Source organism: Neopsephotus bourkii, unplaced genomic scaffold (assembly GCF_033783945.1).
Source record: "Neopsephotus bourkii isolate Nb327-2 ecotype Australia unplaced genomic scaffold, CSIRO-AGI_Nbou_v1 NB_1589, whole genome shotgun sequence".
Lineage (NCBI taxonomy): Eukaryota > Metazoa > Chordata > Aves > Psittaciformes > Psittacidae > Neopsephotus > Neopsephotus bourkii.
Window position 1 is genome coordinate 6,438,541 of NW_026902065.1, and position 20,090 is coordinate 6,458,630.

General features: G+C 39.5%; 1 protein-coding gene across 5 annotated transcripts in view; it reads left to right on the forward strand.

Moving 5' to 3' along the window:
- DGKI (diacylglycerol kinase iota) overlaps window positions 1–20,090 on the forward strand; it is a 208,261-nt gene that overhangs the window by 159,384 nt on the left and 28,787 nt on the right. For all 5 annotated transcript variants that reach the window (XM_061372000.1, XM_061372002.1, XM_061372001.1 and 2 more), the window contains one exon: window positions 17,996–18,021. In XM_061372000.1, coding sequence (XP_061227984.1) covers window positions 17,996–18,021 — 26 coding nt within the window. The remainder of the gene's footprint in view (window positions 1–17,995; window positions 18,022–20,090) is intronic.

The window sequence follows — 20,090 nt, forward strand, 5'->3', positions numbered from 1 at the left end:
AGTTTTTACGTTGATCCGTAAAAGCTCTATCAAAGTTTAGATGGGAGGCACTTGTCTGAACCCTACTGTTGGCTTTGAAAATTTCTAGTGTTTTTGGGTTTTTTTTTCACATAATCTATAATTATATATATCACTTCTGCTTTATGCTTCTAGTTCTACTGTACTTGAATCCCTATGGATGGGTTTTAACATTTACTATAGAAAAATCATAAATAGTGACCATGTGGTCCTTGTTTCAGTTTGTCTTTCTGTCTCGGGTGTGTGTGGAAAGGGGGCTGCAAGGTGCTTGCTGAGTACAGCTCCACTGCAGACGCAGTGTGGATGGGAGACTGTGTAGCTGTTTGGCTACAGCCTAGAACTTCACAGCAAACTGGAAACTGCTGGCAGCAGGAGGAGATGTTATGGCAAGAAATGGTGATCCTCATTGTACTGCCAAGAGACACTCACATAGTTTTCTCCCATTACCCTGAGTGATTCTGGATCAGTTCTTTTTTTAGTGCTCTGTAATGTGAAGGATGGTGAATTCAGGTTCTGTTTTCCACAGACTGGAACGTCGGGCCTGCAAATTGGAGCTGGCAAAGCTGGGAGAAAAATGATGCTTAGACACTTTTAGGCAGTGTGGAGAGGTGGTGACAACATGTGGACTAACTTAATTGATAAGAGGAATGTTTTTGTTTGCATCATTGCAACTGGAAATGTTTGTTTGGCTGGAACAATTATTTTTGGTAGATTTATTAATTGCAAGCAAAGTCAGTAGCACTGCTCAGAGTAAATATACCTGTCACTGCCTACTATAACGAATTGTTTTCTTTATAGCTTCTCTAAGCTTTAATTGTTTTGCCTGAAATTTTTCATGGTAAGATTCAGTCTTTGACTGATTCTTTCTCTCTTTCTTTTAGTTAAAACTTAGACAAAAGCTCATTGTTTCTGAAGACCAGATCTGTGGGAAATGTGCTGCTTGAAATTAAAAAAAAATAAAGAAAAATCCAGCAGCTGTATCCTGAGGCATTTTCGTGCTGGTAGAGGAATGAACATTGGAATGAAGTTTTGGAGGCTTGACATTTAATAAAGTGTCACCATAGTACCAGGGAGATGCCTTTGCTGTCTTAAGTAGCCCTGAGTTTGCCCTGCTTATGAGGTTGTTCACGTGCTTCAGAGACACCTCAGGTTCAAAAGCTCTGCTTTCAAAAGTTTCTGTTTGCACATGCTCATGGAGGTGTTATCACCTCTGTAGTGCGAGAAGTGATTTGAAAAAGTGAAAGGAGTAGAAGCAGAAAGAGAGTGTGTGCAGGAACTTGGGGAGCAGAGTTAGGGGATGGGAGCTGACAATTGGGAGCACAGGGGACATACAGATGTCTGGGAAATCACATTCTCGTCTGATACTCATCTGATACAGGAGGACACGGATTGTAGATAGGTAAGAGGTGAGCGAGACGGTAAGGGACATGGTGGAAAGAGTCTGTGGCTGCTTCTGTCCCGAACCTGGAGGCAAGCTCTGAAGTTTAGACACTGCCTTGCTTACTGCCAGGCTGGAAAGTGTATAGTAAATGAGGCAGGGGATTGCAGTAAAAAAGCAAGGTATTATTACAGTTAAGGCAGTTGAATGCTACTCTGGAGGGCTGGCTTCTCCCCTCAAGTTCTCCCACAGAAGTTCTGAATGATGCAGATTTACAACAAGCTGTCCACAAATGACCAGTAAAAATGGGCTCCTTATTCTATGTATGGCCACTATAAAGTAGAATGGATTCCTGCCAGGCCATTGCAAGAAGACTTTGAAAGAGAGTGGAGGGCTGGAAACCAAGAAACAAGCATTCTGTGTGCCTGAGGTTGTTTTACTAAAATTAGTGGGAAGTTTGTGACTTCCTTCCTTCTGACACTCTTTTGCCCAGCTGCAGAATCCAGGTAATATTGCATCCTCACCGTAGAGTGAGGGTAACTTTCATGGTCACAAGAAACTTGGATACAGTGGGGAGACTCTGTCAGAGATGCTTAAGAGAAAATTAATCATGTCACAGTTTCTGCACAGTTTTGGTCAGGTAGAATAAATAAACCTTGATTCTGTGCATTGCATATACAAAATGGTATCAAGCAGGTCTCTAACTGAAACAAGAGTCCTGTAGAAGAAAGTAGCAGGTGGCAATGTGGTTAAAGGTTGTCAAAATGTTTGAGTGCAATAGTGCTGGAGTATGATGCTCAGGTGACAAAACCTCTGGCATTTCGAAGCTTCTGGGTGCTTGGCTTTGCAATCTAAGAAATCTTTCTAACCTATCACTTTAAAGAAAAACTTAGAAAGCACTGTTGTATTTTGGCAGCTCACAGGTTCTTTACCGAGGTTTGTCCCTTCAGAAATTATTTTTCAAGTGAAACTTGCAGAAAGGTTTTTAGCAAAATTCCAAAAAAAAAAAAAAAAAAAAGAATATGGCAGAGCACAGAGGGGACAGTTCCTCCTGTACACAGAATTCTCAAGGATCTTTTGAGAGTCATCAGTGTCCAGTGTTTTATATTTAGTCTGAAATACAGTACAACACTTCTATCTCAAAGTGCAATATCCTACAGCCTGTCACTAGGGCAAGTGACAGGGGACTTGCTGTGAGAGAAGACGTCATCATTTGACCCACAGGGGCTATTTTCTCAGTGGTCATTTTTCTCCAAACAGAGATTGGAAGTGACCCTTCTCAGATGCTAGTAGCAAATTATGCTGGTCATAGTATAGCTGTAGTCTCCCTAGTGTCTCTGAAATCACTATGTATACTTATGTGTGTGTGTACATATATAAATAACACTTTTTAACTACCTCTGATAATGGAGGAGTGTAGCTAAAAAGACAAAGTATGCAAATAAAAAGATATGTTAAATTATTTCAATCAATGAAAAAAGAGAAAAAATAAATGATCTAAAAATAATTATGATATTTAGTGTCAGTTTTGATCACAACCTATTTGAGTAAATATTAATTTGTATGTAATGCTTTTGAAGCAGGAGTCTTTCTGAGAGAAAATTACTTTTTGTTTTTAATTAAGAAAGCTTCATGTTAGTCAATTTTCAGGTGGCTTTTGATTAATGATATTTTATGTTTTACTCAATTTCTGATGGCTTTTTGATGTGTGAATGATTTGTGGAGTGGGTAGGACATGAAACAGTGCCTTGTTGCAGCAACCAGGAGCTGGGGCAGGTAGCTTAATAGGGACATCAAATCAGTTTGAACAGTGCATACGGAAGAAAAACAATGGGAAGACAATTACTTGGACTACTGGTGCTTGGTCATGAAGAGAGCAAAGTATTCTGGTTTGTTTCCACTGAAAATGTGTTTGGATTCTTCCTTTGAACATGAGTTGGATCATCATCCTGATTTATCCTACAATTAAATGGTGCAGTGAGATGGGGATGAACATTCCCTCATTGCCTGCTGTAAGCATTCATTGCTGGCCAGGTATTTCTCTTCCTAGTTACATTTTTGTCACCCTGTTATGTAATGAAAGCTGAGAAATTAAATTAAATAAAAACCACAACAGCATACAAAATTGAAAAGATGACTATACGTTGGTAAAAGTTTGACCTACATCTTTTAATTGAAGTCATTAATTTTCGCATTATTTGGGGCTGTAAGAACCACTTTTTTAGCATCTGTCCAACTGCTAGTCTCATTCTCTGAGTTGAATGCATGGCTTGTGAAGGGTGGGTGAAGGTTGGCCAAAATGCCATCTGGTCCTGTCAGGAAGAGGAAGAAAAAAACGCCTGTAGAGGCTGGAAGGTAGCTGCAGCCTTTTACATGAAATAGACATTAATTAGCTAATAATACCACCCGGGCACAGCTTTACGAGGCAGTAATAGCCTAGTTACTTAGAGGAAAGAAGAAAACAGCTAAATGCCAAATGTTTTAACTCAGCTACAAGAATCAGATCATTTTCCAGGAAATCAGTGCAGATGTTACAGGGTGGTTTAGGCTTTGGTTTTATGTTATTTATTTATTTTTTTCATTTTCCCAAGAGAAATATTAGCATGGTACAAGGTGAGAAGAGCATCAGGGTTGCAAATTTGCATGCAGAAAGGAGAATGAATGCTCATCTAGCGAAAGTCAAGAGAATATAAAGAGAATTTGGACATGCTAGGGAGGAGATGCTGCCTATTGGTAGTGAACCTTTAAAATTTCACAGATTGGTGGAAACTTGGAAAATCAAAATGTTTCCCCAAAACACGTGCATTGGAAAACACAGCATCAGCTCTTAAATAGGCAGATAGTCTGCCCTTGTATGTTTTATAGCAAAATCTGAATTAGTTTCCTGGTTCAAATCTAGTTCAAGCTGCCTTTTTAAGATTAAGCCACAAGAGTGAAGTGTGTATGTTTTAACCAGCTATTTGTAAAGCTATACAAATTACTTTCCATTGTTCAAAATCCCAGATGAGGTTCCATGAGTACTGATTGCTTTCAAATAATTTTCATTTGAGAGAAGGCATAAATCACCATCTCACCTTCACTGTATGCTCCTGTGTAGTCCTTACAAGAAAATGAGAGCATAACAAAATTTAGTGTCTGTTTATGCTCAACTCTTCCTTTTCTTTCTCTTCTGTTGTCTTAGATACCTTCACAAATAGCTTGCAAGGCACCATTCTCACTCCCTTAAAGTGGAGCATGAGAAAATTTGCCTAAAGCAGCTCTTCACCTCTCACTAGGACAGTGATATTAAAATGGAGAGGGTGTTAGTGAAAGGAAAGATGTGAACTTGAAGAGGAGGAAAAGTGATGTAAAGAGAACAGAATGGTTCAGGGAAAGGTAAACACGGCTTAAATAGGGAAAGTACTTTGAAGAAAGGAAAGAAAAGAAAGAAGAGAAAGAAAGAAAAGAAAGGAAAGAAGAATCTAACAAATAGATAAGAAGCTGTTTTAAGGAAAGTAAATTCCCTGAGTGAGACTGAGTGGGCAAAAGTGGTGCATCTCAGTGTGGGGTCTGGTCCTGTGTTTTGAAAGCTCTCGCTATTGTCAGTGTGATGCAGTCACAATATGTAAAATCTTGTGCACATTCCAGGCAGAGACTACAATTTGTCTGCTGTTAGAAAATCTTTCCTTCTCTTGCTGCTTAAATCTTCTCCTACCTTTATTTCTTAGAGACTTTCTTGACAAAGACAGCTCTAGTTCCCAGGTGTGGTAAAAGAAGGTGTTTCATGTACTTTATGCTCCTGTTGTGGATATTAAATCACTCCAGATACTTCAAGATCTTAGCCTCCTTCATTGTTTTTAGAGATTTTTCAGTGAGGAATAAAGAAATAATTATTGGTTTCCTTTGGAAATTTACCTTGAGGATATGTGCCTGTGGATCTAAAGATGTAATTCTGCCCTTCTCATTCCCTTAAAAACTTACAAGGTAACAATGAAAGACTAGCAGAATTTTGGTATTGCTTGAGTAAGTTTTCTTGAAGCTTCATTTCTTGCCATCAAGAAAACAATTTCAGCCTGACAAACTACAGAAAGGCTTTTTAAAATGGTGGAGTTTGGCTGGCAAAAAAAGAAGTGTATTTTCTTTGTAAGATCCCTATGTTTCTACCATCAAGCCCTTTCAGAAATATTTTAAAACTCTTGTTTTGTCTGTCTAGTCAGTTCACTACAAACTACTCAAACCCAGGATATTTATTTTTATTTTGTGGTGCAATCATTGAATGTGAAAACAATCTGGAGACTGTAGTACTGCAGACAGCAATACTTCCCAGTGAAATTCATACTTTCCCCATATTGGCACCAAAGAAAAACCTTGCTTTGTGTTCTGTGCTGCTTTGCAACCTGTGGGATTTCAAAAGTTTCTTGAAGGACAGCTACTGCTGCTGGTATCTGTTACTATTTGGAAGTTAATTTGAGTGTCCAGCTTTTACAATTTTGTGCAGCAAACTCAAGTGCATCTCTAGACACAGAACACACATGAACTTACCAAATCATTTGTCATGAACCTGTAAGTAAGACTTTTACCTGGATAAATATTAATTCGCAAGTTAAATTTGAGCCTCTCCCACATTGTCACTTAATCCATGTCCGCTTTCCCCAACCAATGTCTCTAATTCTAGTGATGTTCACCCCTGTCATAGCCAGGAGAAGGGACTCCTGGATTAATAGACACATCTTGACTCAATTACAGAAAAAAAAGAACACAGTTTAAAGAGGAAAATAATGCTAAAATCACAGGGGATGGAGAGGAATGTTGGCACCAAAATATCTTTTCAAAGACTAGCCTTCATAAGATATGTCTTTGGTATATCTTAAGTGTGTCATGTACAGACTGTGTATGTGAGGTAAACACAAGAACAGATGTTCTTAACTCAGGATTCAAGAGGATTTGCATTACTTCAGATATGTTGGTACCATCTTGGGGGTGATTCTGAGTATGGGAAGATCCTGTCATTTTGCTCTGATGTCTGAATATATGGAAGCTGAACTAGAGAAAGTCTTACCACATATGGTCCCTGTTAGATCAGGGGATGAGCCATGGCTCTATGGTGATTGCACCCACCAGTCCTTAAGGGCCTTTGCAAACAGTGAGAGTCAGATGGTTCTGGAAACTGTTTAACATGAGCTTTCAGCAATCCTCTGGTGTCACTTTTAAGTGACTGAATATATGGAAAACCTTATTTAATCACCTCTGCTCCTGTTAATTAGCAGAATTTTTATGTCACCACTGCCAAAATCTGGCCTTATCTATATAACTGGGGTGTAGAAAAATAATGTTTTTTCCTCCTTGAAATTTCTGCCAGTCATCAGTAATTGATACTTAAACATCCTAGTAACCCATCTCACAACACTACTGAGCGTTAACACATCATCTTTTGCTTCTGCTCATGTTAACTGTAATTGGAAACGGAAGAAACCAGAATTTGGTTTAGTTTTTCATATGTATGGCCTTATTTGTGTATGTAAGTGCAATGCAAATAGTGTTTGTTTTCCTCCAGAATTAATTCTCCAACCTTTGCTGTTGAGGTGCTGAATTGCTAAGGGGCTTTAGCAACAGTAGGCACATCTGATGAGATGGGTTTGTGTTTCTTCCCCTTCAATATGTGGCGGAAATAGAGTACATCCCATACTGCTTCCTGTAGGATGTTTTTTTCCTCATCAGTACTTATTACCAAATAATTTTATTATTCAGAATGTAGCTCCCCAGAGAGGATTGGGTGGAATTTTAGTTTCCTTCTTTCCCACCCACCTGCCCCTGAGCCCTCATTCTGAGGGCTCTTGATGATTTTTGTGGCATCTCAACACCTGATGTGCAGCTGAAGAAATTCATCCTGCTGACAAATTATTTTGGCAGATACTGACATTCAAAACACTCCCACGCACCATAAGACTACAAATTGGCTTCTTTAGAGAGATCTTGCTTCTTGACTGGCATCCTGATTTCCAAAAGGGAAATGCAAGCAGTCCAGCTCTCCTCTTCAACTTGGGGTGATTTCAAGCAAGAGAATATGCATGTGCTTGGCAAAGGGACCTTCCTACCTGGATGCTGAAAAAGTCAACTACCAGCTACCTTGACAATGATTTATGAATAGTTCCAGTCAATAACAGGAGGAAAAAGAGTTTTATGTGTGGAATGTAAGGGTTTTTTGTTGATGGTTTTTCTTTTTTTTTTTTTTTTGTTGTTGTTGGAGTATGTTTAAAGGATAATATTGATGTGGACAGAGTACAGATAGCTGAGTGCCTTGGTTTTCTTTAAATGGTTTACCATAACAGCTATAAATCTGCTTTCCACCCTCTGGCTGATAACCAAGGCTGATGAAACAGTACAATTCATTCTTTTTTCTCTTTTCTTGTTACAATTCTTTCTTTATCTTTTTTTCCCCTTTGCTTCCATCCTTGTTTGCTTACTTTAGCCCTTTGACTGAAAAGCAGAGTCTGCACTGAAACATAAAGCAGTTCTACAGCAAAGAATGCAAGGGAATGTATCAAGGCAGTCACTTCTTGTATCCTTGTTTTCCATTTGGCTAGGTAAAAGAAAATGACATTTGGTGATTCAATCTTTAGGGCTGACTGCTTTCGTGCAAGCATCAGGCATATGGTAACTGCACCTGGCCAGAGAAGGGTAGAGGAGACATGGGAGCCAAGGATGACACTATAGAAACATCACTCTCTTCAGCTTTATGGAGTGGAAACAGCAGACCTAGGGCCCCCAGTGACATTAAAGGCACTGGAAGAGGGGCTAGCTGGGTTTACTGGGCTGATGTAGGATGACTGACTGAAAGAAAATGTATTCTGGGCTTGCTTAAGCACTAGTATAAATATAGGCTGGATATCTTTCAGCATGGTAGTCCAATAAAAGTGAGAGAAATGAACCTTGTAGTTTTAGGTAATATGTACGTCTGTATTTGCGTGTACTTGTTACTTATTTGTAAGAGTTGAAGTAAGGAAAAAAAACACCCAAACCATCCCAATTCTCACTTTCTGCATATTGCACAGGAATAGCAAGCCTGTGTCCACATGGTCTGTCCCTGCCATAAGGAGATGCCATCTGCTCAGAGAGGAGACTGGTTCTTAATGTGCTCTCACTCAGTACCAAGCTGTCTTATCAAAGACAAAACTAACAAGCTTCAGGACGTGGGTATGAAACAGTGTCCTGTACATATGTAACACACATTGGGATACACGGTGTGTCCAAGCTTTCACACTAGGACATCTCATAATATGCATTCAGACTGTACGTATTGATACCCTGTTCATATTCCTAAATTCTTTTTAACATGCTTGTAAAGAGAATAGAGATGTAGTTTGGTAAAATAACTGCTCTAGACTATCACACGGAAGTGCTACTTTGCCTGAGTTCACATCATTAAACTCCAAAAAGTCAAACCTTTGCTAACTTCAGTTCTTCAGATAGCTACATGTTCAGATTTCAGCTGTGGCTGGAAACTAGGGTGTCAAAATATCATGCAACAAAACACTAGAAACAAAGCACAGTCATGTGAAAATAGGTCATCTTTTGAAGTTTGTGGTTTAGTATTTTAGACCCACGAAGTTCAAGTGTTCGGATGAGGCTGGGAACAATATTTTTGACATGAGCTTCTGCTTGACTCATTGAATTAAAAGCAAGGTTTTTCACTAGGGCTGCTTGAAAAATACATTGGTGAGCTGTTTTTACTTGGCGGATGTGTGCATCTAAGGTTTATTTCTTCTGGGAAATGTTGCTTGAAACAGAGAGTACCCATGAATATGAGCTGGGTTTGATGTTCTTGGGCTGAGGAGAGATTCTCTGGCTCATGTAGTACTGCTGAGGGACAGGAAGCACATTTCCCAGGTTGTGCATCTTGACGTGGTCACTCTGCAGGGAGCTGCCCTTGCTCTTGCATGTCCAGGGTGTGTGTCCTAGTCCTCTGGCTTCAGACTTATATGTCAGGGTACAGGAGGTACTGTCTCTTCTTAAAATGCCTGCCAAAGGATTTCTTGTGTGAGAAGACAAACTTCTGAAAGCTCAAAAGTTTTCAAATGGGAAGGGAGAAAAGTTGTCCTTGCTTGCCTGCTGCTCCTCTGCGCTGGGAAAGGAGCACTAAATCCCACAGCTTTGCCTCAGTAGCTGAGACAGTAGCTCCTTCAGTAGCTGAAGGAGCATTTAGCAGTGCTGGCACAGAGGTGTGTGCAAGGGAGGGAAATACATGCGGAGTGGGGGCCATGACACATAGCCTTGCTGAGGTTCCTGGCAGTGTTGATGCCCATGGGCAAGCAGGGACAGATGGACCTGGCTTAAGTTATACCAAGAACTGAAATCAGCCAAAGATGGCTTGGAGCCAGTGTAACCCTGACTCCTAGATTCTCATTTCTGTGCCAGGCGTCTAAAAGTGCAGCACAGAACCATACGTGAAACTCCGGTCACAAGTTTTGTTCTCCGTGAATCACTTCAAAGCAAGAGTGTAAAGATCTCAGCAGTTCTGCTCTGTCTAGCACTGTGTGTTATGCATATTAACTGAGGTGATCTTTCTGTTTTTTTACGTATTTTTTTTTAAATGACAAGCAAGGGTTGCTTAGTGCTTAGCACTTGTGAAGATCAGGCCACTCGTCTATGAACATAATTGCAGGATTCTACTTCTGAGGAATTCCTGTGATTCAATCTGTCTTTCCCTAAAACCACTAAAGGCTATTTATCAGGAGTGAGCGGTTTGTTTTGTGGTCACAAACACACCACTTAGGGTAGCTTCTAGATTGTTTAGAAACCCAAACTGGCCTAAGATTATTTTGATGGTATCTCAAGGCACCAAGCAGCCGGGTTGCTTCCAACCTAAACTATTCTATGAGTCTATCTAGCCTGAGGGCCAAATGGGGATGCATCCTATGAATCAGAGTGTAACTGACGTGTTTGCAGTGTGGCTGACATGGCTTTGTGGTTACTAAAATAATTACTTTCTCTGGGTTAAATAGAAAATTAAAGTCATAGTAAAAAGACCTCTGGGTTAATCTTTTCCTGGAAAAAGTAAAACAGATCCACTGTTGAGGAAAAAGGCCAGGTAATTTATTACCTGATTGCACCTAACTTTGTTATTTGGTTTTTCTTAATTTAATGTAGAATATTAAGAAAGTGCATATACCTAACCCCTTTAGTTCCTGTTCCAGGTCTTCTTAATAAAGAGTTGTTTCAAATAGCATCCAGTGCTTGGACATCCACCAAAATATTACATGGTGTGGCTAGATCTTTCATTATTTCTTTTAGGATTACACTCATATCAGCTACTGCCTTTCTGTTTTGCCTTTTGACCCCCTGATTTGTCAAGCAGTTGACAGGCAGGTCAATGAGGAGTTTGCAGATTTAATTCAAATCTGGAAATGGAAGAACAACATTTCAAAGAAGGTTGCATCAGGCCCTCTTCAAAATGAATTCCTTGTATTCCCCTGAGATATTTTGATGTCATGTGGTGATAAGAAAGAGAGAGACTAAGTATTTAAAAAAAAAAACCCAACAACAAGCAACCCACAATCACCCTAAAGTGATCCTGCTGGTCATTTTGAAATACTTTGTTTTTCAAATAAGTAACAAGCCAGCTTTCTTAGGTCATGTTTTGACTTAGATTCCAAGGTAGAACTATCTTTTTCAAGAAGAATGTGTTAAAACATTTTTCTCTCATCCTCCTTCTTTTTAAATCATTATTAAGTATGTTTGGGTTTACAGCTGATTTTGCAAGAAAATCTTTTATTCCCTTGTTAAGCAGCAATTCCGAGGCAACTCCTCTGGGTGTCAGTACAACTTCAGCTATAGCTGCATTGTGGTGTCCCAAGCCTTCATTCAAAACATTGTACAGTGGACAGAGAAATGGTAAGAGATAAAAGGTTAGACAATAATGAGAACAATATAAGGAACAATATAAGAGACAATATCGAACAATACAAGGGACACAGACGTGCTTGAGACACGGAAAGGAATATATCTGAGGAATATTGCTCTTATTCTCCTAAGAAGCACTGAGCTACATTCCTGTATATTGGACTGCTTGTTGAAGAAGCTGAGGCAGTGGTTTATGTGGCAGAGGCTTGAGGCTGCTGAAAGAAGTTACAGAGATGGTAGAAAAAGTACTCATCTTTGGTTCAGCAGAATTAGAAGAAATCAGGCTCTATAGTGTGTTGTCACAAATCAACAGGACATGTCCAAACATATTTCTGCAAAATAATAAACAACTTGAATGGGATTTTTTAGATTCAGGGAGCATTGCTGGTCAGCATTTTCCCACATGTGTGAGACAGTATGGCCATTGTCCATGAGAAATACTTCAAAGTAAAGGATGACAGGAAAGCTGGGATAGTAAAAGCAGAAAACTTTGTAGAGATATTCACAGAATTGTAGAAAAATTTAGGTTGGGAAGGGCTTATGAAGGTCATCTAATGCAAACCTCTGTGCAAAACAGGTCCAACTAGATGAAGTTGTTCAGAGACTTTTCCAGATGAATTTTGAATATCTGCAAAGCTGGAGATTCCACAGTCTCGCTGTTCTTATGTTTGATTATCCACATGGTGATTTTTTTTCCTAATAGCCACTCTGAATGAAGTAACATATCATAACTTGTTACTCTTGCTTCTCCTCTTCTTCAACTCTTCTTTCTTCAGACTCTGGCTCTGTCTTCTTTATACCTTCCCATTAGGTAGTTGAAGGCAGCAATAAGATTTTCCCTGAGCTTTCTCTTCTCACTGAACTAAATCAGGCCCCTCAGCCCCTCCTCATATGCCTTACCATCTCTGCAGCTTTGTGGAACTCTGTCCAGGTGTCAATGTCTGCCTTGTTCTCAAGTCTCACAAGCACTCAGTAGAGGGTAAAAATCACTTGCATCTACCTTATGGCTGTGCTCTTGCAAATACAGGCCAGTATACCATTGGCCTTCGCTGTTGCAGAGAGCTATGCTGACTGATGGACAACTTGTACTCTGCTAACACCCTGCATCCTTTTCTGCAAAGCTGTTTTCCAACTGTTAGGCCTTCAGCCTGTCTTATTGCATGGGTTTATTCCTCCTGAGGTGCAGGACTTTGCGTGTCCCTTTGTTGAACTTGCTAGGCTGCTGTTAGCCCACTTCTCTAGCCTGTCAAGGTCACTCTGAATTGGGAATGTATAGGGTCGAAGTAGAAATGTGGGGAACCTCTCAGTAATTCTTAAGCTTTTATTTTTTATCAGGTGCCATAGCAGCAAATGGTGATGCCCTGGCTGGGCATTATGTTTAACTCTTACTGGGTGCCTCCAAGTAAGAGATGCTGATGGACCAAGAAAACAAGCAGTTCTGCCTTTCTGCCAGTAAGATACAAGGCACATCCTGCAGCTGTGGCTGCAGGTGACTCCTGCTAGCAGAGACATTGATAGAGACTGCTGAAATGGGGCTTTTCCTCACCTTTATTTTAAAAACACTTAATATTCTAATAATTTTCTTCAATTACAACCAAGGAATATGTGAATAAATCCCAATAGGGATGCCACTTTTGATTCCGAATAGATCTATCTGCAAAATGAGAAGGAATGGGTTTAATATGAAAGCTTTTCCCCTCCCCTTGTCACAGGCAGCTGTTGTCAGACTAAATTAGAAAGTTTGCAGAAATACATTGCTTAAGCAGGGAAAAAATGGAATGGTCATAAAACCCAGCAGAATTGCTGCACGCAGATTGTTATTTGGCCTTTAAATTGTAAATGCCTGGTTTTAAATAGGCCTGGTGCAGATGGTTTCTGCTACAGGTTTATTGATTAAAATAGCTGCTTTACATCAGCTCCGGCTTTGTTTCTCCAGAGGCTTTTGTCTTCATGAGTAATGTACCCATTTGCTGAAATTTTTTTTAGAATTCATCTGCTGGAGGCTGGTTGTATTTCTTGAGGTTCCTAAGCCTCGGTTGACTAGGCTTGAAATTGTGACAGTCCTTGCCCTTCCTTCCTTAGAAATGAGTATTCCCTCTTCCACCCTTCCAGTGCTGAATAAATCTATTGCTTGCACATCGGAGAGTGCACTTGGAAACAGCTGTGAGTATTTTGCTCTTTGGGGAAGGCTTGTATGATATTGAAGCCTGTCTTGGCTATTTTGGAGGGTTAGATTTTTTGCCAGCAATTGATCCAAAGCCTATAAGAGTGACTGGAAAAAATTCAGTGAGCTTTGGATCAGGCCATTAACTCTGAGGCACAGTGCTGTGCTAGGTGGGCATGTCTCACGCCTTCAGTATCATAAGTCTTCCAATTTGCTGGAAGCGTCTAGTGAATGTATGATATTGCTTACATTATTATTATGGCTTTTTTTCATGCATTTCTAAGTATGACTACCTCATTTCCCAGGAAATCTTTTCACATTTTGTGTTATGCATAAAAGGTACTGCTTTGCTTGCATATGGAGTGGAGGAATGGGCAATGCAGAGCTTCCTCTTTCAGTCTGAGGCTTGCAAGTTCTGTTTCAGCTCTGAGTAGAGCTTGCAACCCTGCAACAGGATAACATTACTACAGGAACTATAGAGAAAGGAGGAGTATGAACAACGCAAAAGGCAAATGGAGGTGATAACATATTTTCCTTTCTCCTCCCTTCTGATCCCCTTCCCTGTCACCATAGTAATATTTGTCTTCACTTTAACTAGTCATTCAATAGCTCTTCATAAAGCACCTGTCAAACCAGGGCAGTATAAAAGTCAGATTAATATCTTTTGTGAAAATACTTGAAATTGGGTTTTCTTTTTACGTTTATGCATGGGAAAAGTGTTGTTTGTAGAAGAGCTACTTTTATCTCATGATTCTGGAAGTGTAGTCAGTCATAGACAATTTGGCCTGTCTTTACTGTCTTGGGGAGGTGATGAGCCTTTCTACAAGTTAATTTTACACCAAGAGAAAACCAGAAAAAGCTAACAGCTCATATAAAAAATCATCTATTCTGTTCTGAAATGGCTAAGAACAGGATATTGCAGTGTCCAAAACTTTTCCTGATGGTTTGGGGTTTTTGTTTTGTTTAACCAAATGAAAACCTCTTCAAGACTTCACTTGGCCAAGTGTTTTGGCCCAGGTGGGACCACAGATCTTCACAGTACATTAGTTCTTCTGAAATATCTCTGACTTGTCTCTACTTTTTTTCAGTCCTGGACATTGTGAGATGACTTGCTTCTTTATTGACAGTCAAACACACAGCTAGAATCATACAAGGAGGGCAGCTGACAGGTGCTAGATAGATCTTTACCATGTAGATGTTAGCAGCTGAGAATCCTCCCTCCTCAGGACACCCATCTCATGACCAGTGCTGCCACAGCATATCCCTCACACTTCTTACAGACCTGAGAGAAAGACGTGTGACCGGAAATATGAGCATCCACTTGATTTTTTCCCCTCCTATCAGGAAAGTCTCCTGTGCCTGTGGAATGTGCATGTGTTTGGAGCAGGTCATTAGACTTGCTTTCCTTCCTCCCTTAGAGCCTGTCATAAGCATGGGGTAAAACAGACAATGCATAAAATGCCCAACATTATTAGCGTGGACTTTTCAGCAGCCGTATTTTCTTACATTATAGTTACAAGAAAGATTTCCCTTGGTGTACCTAGGCCCGTACTTGAACGGTTTGGAAAACCTCCCCCCTGCTAAAATGTATGGCCTGAAATTGCAGGAGAATGTTGAAAGTCCTCTTTGCCAAAATATTTTATGTCAATAATAGAACAAAAGAAACCTAGTTTATTGTGTTTGTAGCTTAGGTATCTGCAATAGTAGAAGCTCCCATTGAGGCTTTCCTGTGGCTGAAATATTCAAAACCTCTCTTTATGGCTTCTCAGCTATGCAGAAAGTTTGAGCTTATGCTATTGTGTTTCCTTGGGAAAGCAGGAATTGGGTCTCCAGCCTCTCTGTTAACAGTAGGTGAAATGAGCCAACAAGCTCAAACTTTATTAGGATGAGGCAGAGGTGCATATGTACATATCAAGATGCTGCAATTATATAAACCTTATTTCCTCAGGATACCAGGCTCCACGATTTCAAAAGATGCTTGATGAAGGCTTTCAAATGCTAACACTCCCACTAGCAACGATGGTATCTGTTAGATTTCTTTCGTTTTTAACCACTGTTTTGAAGGCATAAAACAAAGGTATATGACAGTAGTATTTTGGAAAATACATACTAATTTGGGTTACTTAATATGCATTTTCATAATTTTCATCCCTTCCTTTCAATGTTTCAATCGAGAAGGCAGTAATAGTATATCTTCTGTTGTTGATGCTTTAAGGAAATAATAACATCTGTTTTGCCAGGCACAAAGAAGAGCCAAATTGTAGGATAATCTTTATTGTTTATTTTATTGTTTCAAATAATGATTGGAAAGGTGATGAAACTGTTCAATTAAGAAACAAAACAAAGGAATAAATTCTACTGATGCTGTGGGATACTGCATTGTCAATGGGCAGAGAGTCAGGATACATGAGCTAACGAACCTGGCATGACTCTTGTCTGTAAAAATATTTTTAAGTACCTAAAAATTTACATCTCTTGATATGGGCCATTCTACATTCTTTAACCTTGTAGGAAACACTGTCTATTTTGACCTTCAGGAGAGCTTCTGCTGGGGGTTATGGAGGAAGACCTCTAACTAACTGATCGAAGCAGTGGTACGGAGTCCTAGTGATGCCTACTAATCCTCTGGGTTACCTGTATTCCTATTGTATTTCCACAGTCATGGCTGAAGAATAAGGGCAGAGCTGGCCTGGTTGGCAGCAGAGCCGGATACATGCCTAGGATGTTCAGCAGCAATCAGAGGATTTAATGGGAGTAGGGGATTAATTAATTCTGATCCATACAGACACATTGGCTTCTTGCACAGTCAGAATCTTAATTAGGCAATCACATTTTTTCCTTTCACAGTGACCATTGCTCCAGCTGTGCTGTAACTCTTTCCTCTCTTTCTCTGCAAATCTCTCTCTCTTTTTAAACCTAAAAATTTGCATACCTCATTAGGAAAGTTTCCTTCTTTTCTTTCCATCTTTCCTGTTTGCACCTACATATTTGCATATCTGCTTCTGAACTTCTATAATCCCTCAACCTTAATTTTCAGACCTCTGTTATGGAATGAGATCATGACTCCTTCCTTAGCTCCTTTATTCCTCTAAATACAGGGTTTCTAACCCTTCTTTCCCCTGGTCCAGACCTCATCTCCAGCTGACTCAGTTAAATATACATGTGTTCTTTTACCCTTTGTTCTTTCTTTTCCCTTCACCCCTCCGTGACTGCTTTTCATGTCAGCTTTGATCTGTTTGCTGGCAACACTAACGTTTTTAAATCTTTGGTAATTTGTTATTTTTGTACACTGGTGCAAAATTAACTGTAACATTGAAAAGAAGCATGGATTGACCCTTTCACCACAGGAGCAAACTCACTGTTACCTGGGTGGGAAGGCTATATATGCAGTTGAGAATCCTTGCTGGAGAGGTGCTGGGGCAACTGTCCAATTCATTGTGCGCTGTCAATCTAGTCTGAACAACCAAGGCACAGATTTGGCTGTACAATTAGCCCCGGTTTTGCTAAGTCAAGGTACTGCAGCAAAGGGGTAAATGGAGAGACGATATTTTACAGCTCTTTATATTACTTTATTGTGGGTGCTGACCAAAACGATGAGGAGTGTGATCCTTAGTAATGGGAACTATGACACAAGTCCCTGGAATTCAGTGGGGTTCTTCTGCTCATTGCTGGGTGCACTGAGAGGTTCTCTATGTTTTATAATCCCCCACTCTTGGTGTATTATCAGAAGCTTAAGCCACTGGTTAGGGAGCCCTGTAACTTTATGTTGCTGTTCTTATGTTTGGTTTTTTTGTTGTTTTTTTTTGTTTGTTTGTTTTTGCTGTAATTACATCTGTCCAAACTTTTTTGTTTGGTTGGTTTTAGTTTGGTTGTTTTGCTATGTTTTTTTTTTTTGTTTTTTTTTTTGCTCTTCTTGTTATTTTGTTTGTTTGGTTTTGTTTTTCGGCGGGAAGGTGGTGGGGTTTGTTTGTTGGGGTTTTTTGTGTCTGCTTTTGTTGCTTTTGTGAAGATAGCATGAGCTGCCATGATTGCGACTAGTGTTTTACGCTGGGCACTACATTGAATTGTAGCAAGAAAAGCGGCCACCTTAATGACTGTGAGTTCCCGTGAAGCTGTAATTTCCTCAGCCATCCTAGTTGTGAGGTTTTCTCCTGGCCCACACTTAATTATGGTCACTTCAACAATATCAGGAGGATCAGGACTTTCTTACCAGTAATGTCAGCTATTTCCAACAGTAACAGTAGTAGATCAGTTTTTTGCCAAGTACCTACAGACACTTTTGGCATGAATACTAAATAGTGCAGCTGACAGCTGCCTTTTGGATGTGACTCCAGACTGCCACTCTGGTCTGCAGAGCATGCTGCTGGAGTAGGTGTCTGCCCTTTTCTTCTTTTTTCTCATCAAATGCCTTCTACCCTCTCTTCTAAGGAATAAAGAATAAAACCTAAAATAAAACCTTTAAATTCCTCCATATCCTATCCCCCACAGTGACAGTTGAACTTAATTGTGGCCTTTTCAAACCAAAAGATTGACTGGACTTTGTTGTTTTATTCCAGGTCACCGGTCTCTTCAGAAGATCAAGGTAAGATCTGTTGTATAGATACTAAGAGCATATTAAAAATGAGACTAAAGCTAGTTAGCTGTTTTTTAACACAAGCTGTGGTGGAGAAAATTTACTTTATAAAAATTAAACTTTGATATTGCTCAAACATTGCTGACCCCTAGACATCAAGTGCTTGTTCATTTAGTTGCTTTAGTTGGGGCTGGCAGAAGTTAAGCCTGTGTTGAATTATTTGTGAAATGAATCTTGCTCAATGAAATGGAACTATTGCAAGTCTTTGCAATTTATTCACATAACCGTGTAAGGCTTCACCTCTGGAAAAGTATGTGTTGGCTTAAAGAACGATATATGGTTTCTGTGAAGATGAGCTTCTCTCTCTTGACTCTTACGTTGTAGAAGAGGAGATTGTATTATGTTTTAAAGGCTTGAACCCATAATGTCTTGGGTTACCACTAAAAACAATTTGGTAGCATGGTATGGACTTCAGCACAGCTGGGAGCTTCTATATGTAGAAAACTCACAGCTTAAGTAGCAAGAGTTGTAGGTTGTGGTAATATACTTGTTCTGAAGAAGACTGAAAGATCTTTTCCCACAGATAAAAGAGGGAGTTTTCAGTTACTAGCTGGTTAATAACTTGACCACCTTAGGCACTTAGACCTGGGTGGTATAAATATCCCTCTAAAGTATGGTTGTGTTGGTACTGAAATCCAAAAGCATACTCCAAATGAGGTGATAATTGCACTGGCAGGGTTGCACAAGGAATGGGAAAAAAAAATAAAAAGAGTCTAAAGAGACTGAAAGGAGAAAGATCATCATGTAGGTCTGAATTAGGAATATTATTTTGGACTACAAGAGAAACAAAGATCTGTTTTCTTCTGGCACTAGATTTGTATGCAGTTACACAATCAGAAAAAAATTTGGACAATACTGTAAGTAGTATTCAAGAAAGTTCCAGATGGGGAATAGTAAGGATTATAGCAAATGGAGATGTAAGGAGATTTGAACCTGGAAGCATGTCACTGAAATATGTTCACTTGGAGTGCAGAGTGACTAGTTAGGTATCAACCTACATCATCGTTGGCTCCAGCCAAGATCTTTTTAATCCAGTATAGTGGCTGTCAAATATACTGTCATTAATAAATTCTCTTCCATCTCCTTGATGTGTCATTTCTTAGTAAAGGAGGTTACAAGAAAGCCATAAAAATGGGCAAATATGTAATACAAAAGATATATCTAGCCTGTCTAGTCCATTCCTAGTGTCTGATAAGAGTGGATCCACTAATGAATAAGAACACAAAAATGGCAGAAGCATAGTTTTAATTTCCTGGTGTACCTGGTGATTTACAGCTCATTGACATTGTGAACCAGCAGTAGTTTTCCTGTTTAATAGTTCACCTGCTTTTTCACCCTGAGCACAGCTTCTTTATATAGAGTACTGGAGACCTGTAAGAGTTAACGGTATACGCCATTTATCTAATCCTCAGAAGAAATTTGAAAACATTATGGTCTAATGTACTATTTCAAGACCTGGACTCAAGCTGCTCGTCAGTGCATAAGCTTGTTAGTGACAGAATGCTCTTGCTTTTTCATTTCCCTTGCATTTATTCTATTGCTCCATTTTTATCTATTAATAGAGCAACAGACATTGTAAATGCATTTCCTTGTGTATCTCTAAATTTTAGTATTTCCTGCTGTCATAATGATTTCCTTCTTTCCAGTATTTTTATGCTGTTCTAGTTTTTTTTTTTTTTTGCAAAATCTTCCTGTTTGCCATCTACCATCTGCTGCCAGGGTCTGGTTTTTCAGGTTTGATAAACATTTCTGAAGAGCCTTTTCCTTCTCTATTTTCCTTTCTCTCATAAGAAACCTCTGAAATGCAGATGAAAGGCCTTTGAACAATTAGTGACATGATAGTGATATTTACTAGGAGTTTTGTGTTTCATGTCTGTGGAGTATCCAACTAGATTTGTCATCCATACCCCAGTGACTTTTCAGACAGAGAGGTCTAATACTTGGATTTCCTCTCTCCTGTTATGCCACATTCAAATCATGGTAAATGAGCACAGCACTAGAAGGATAACATGACAAAA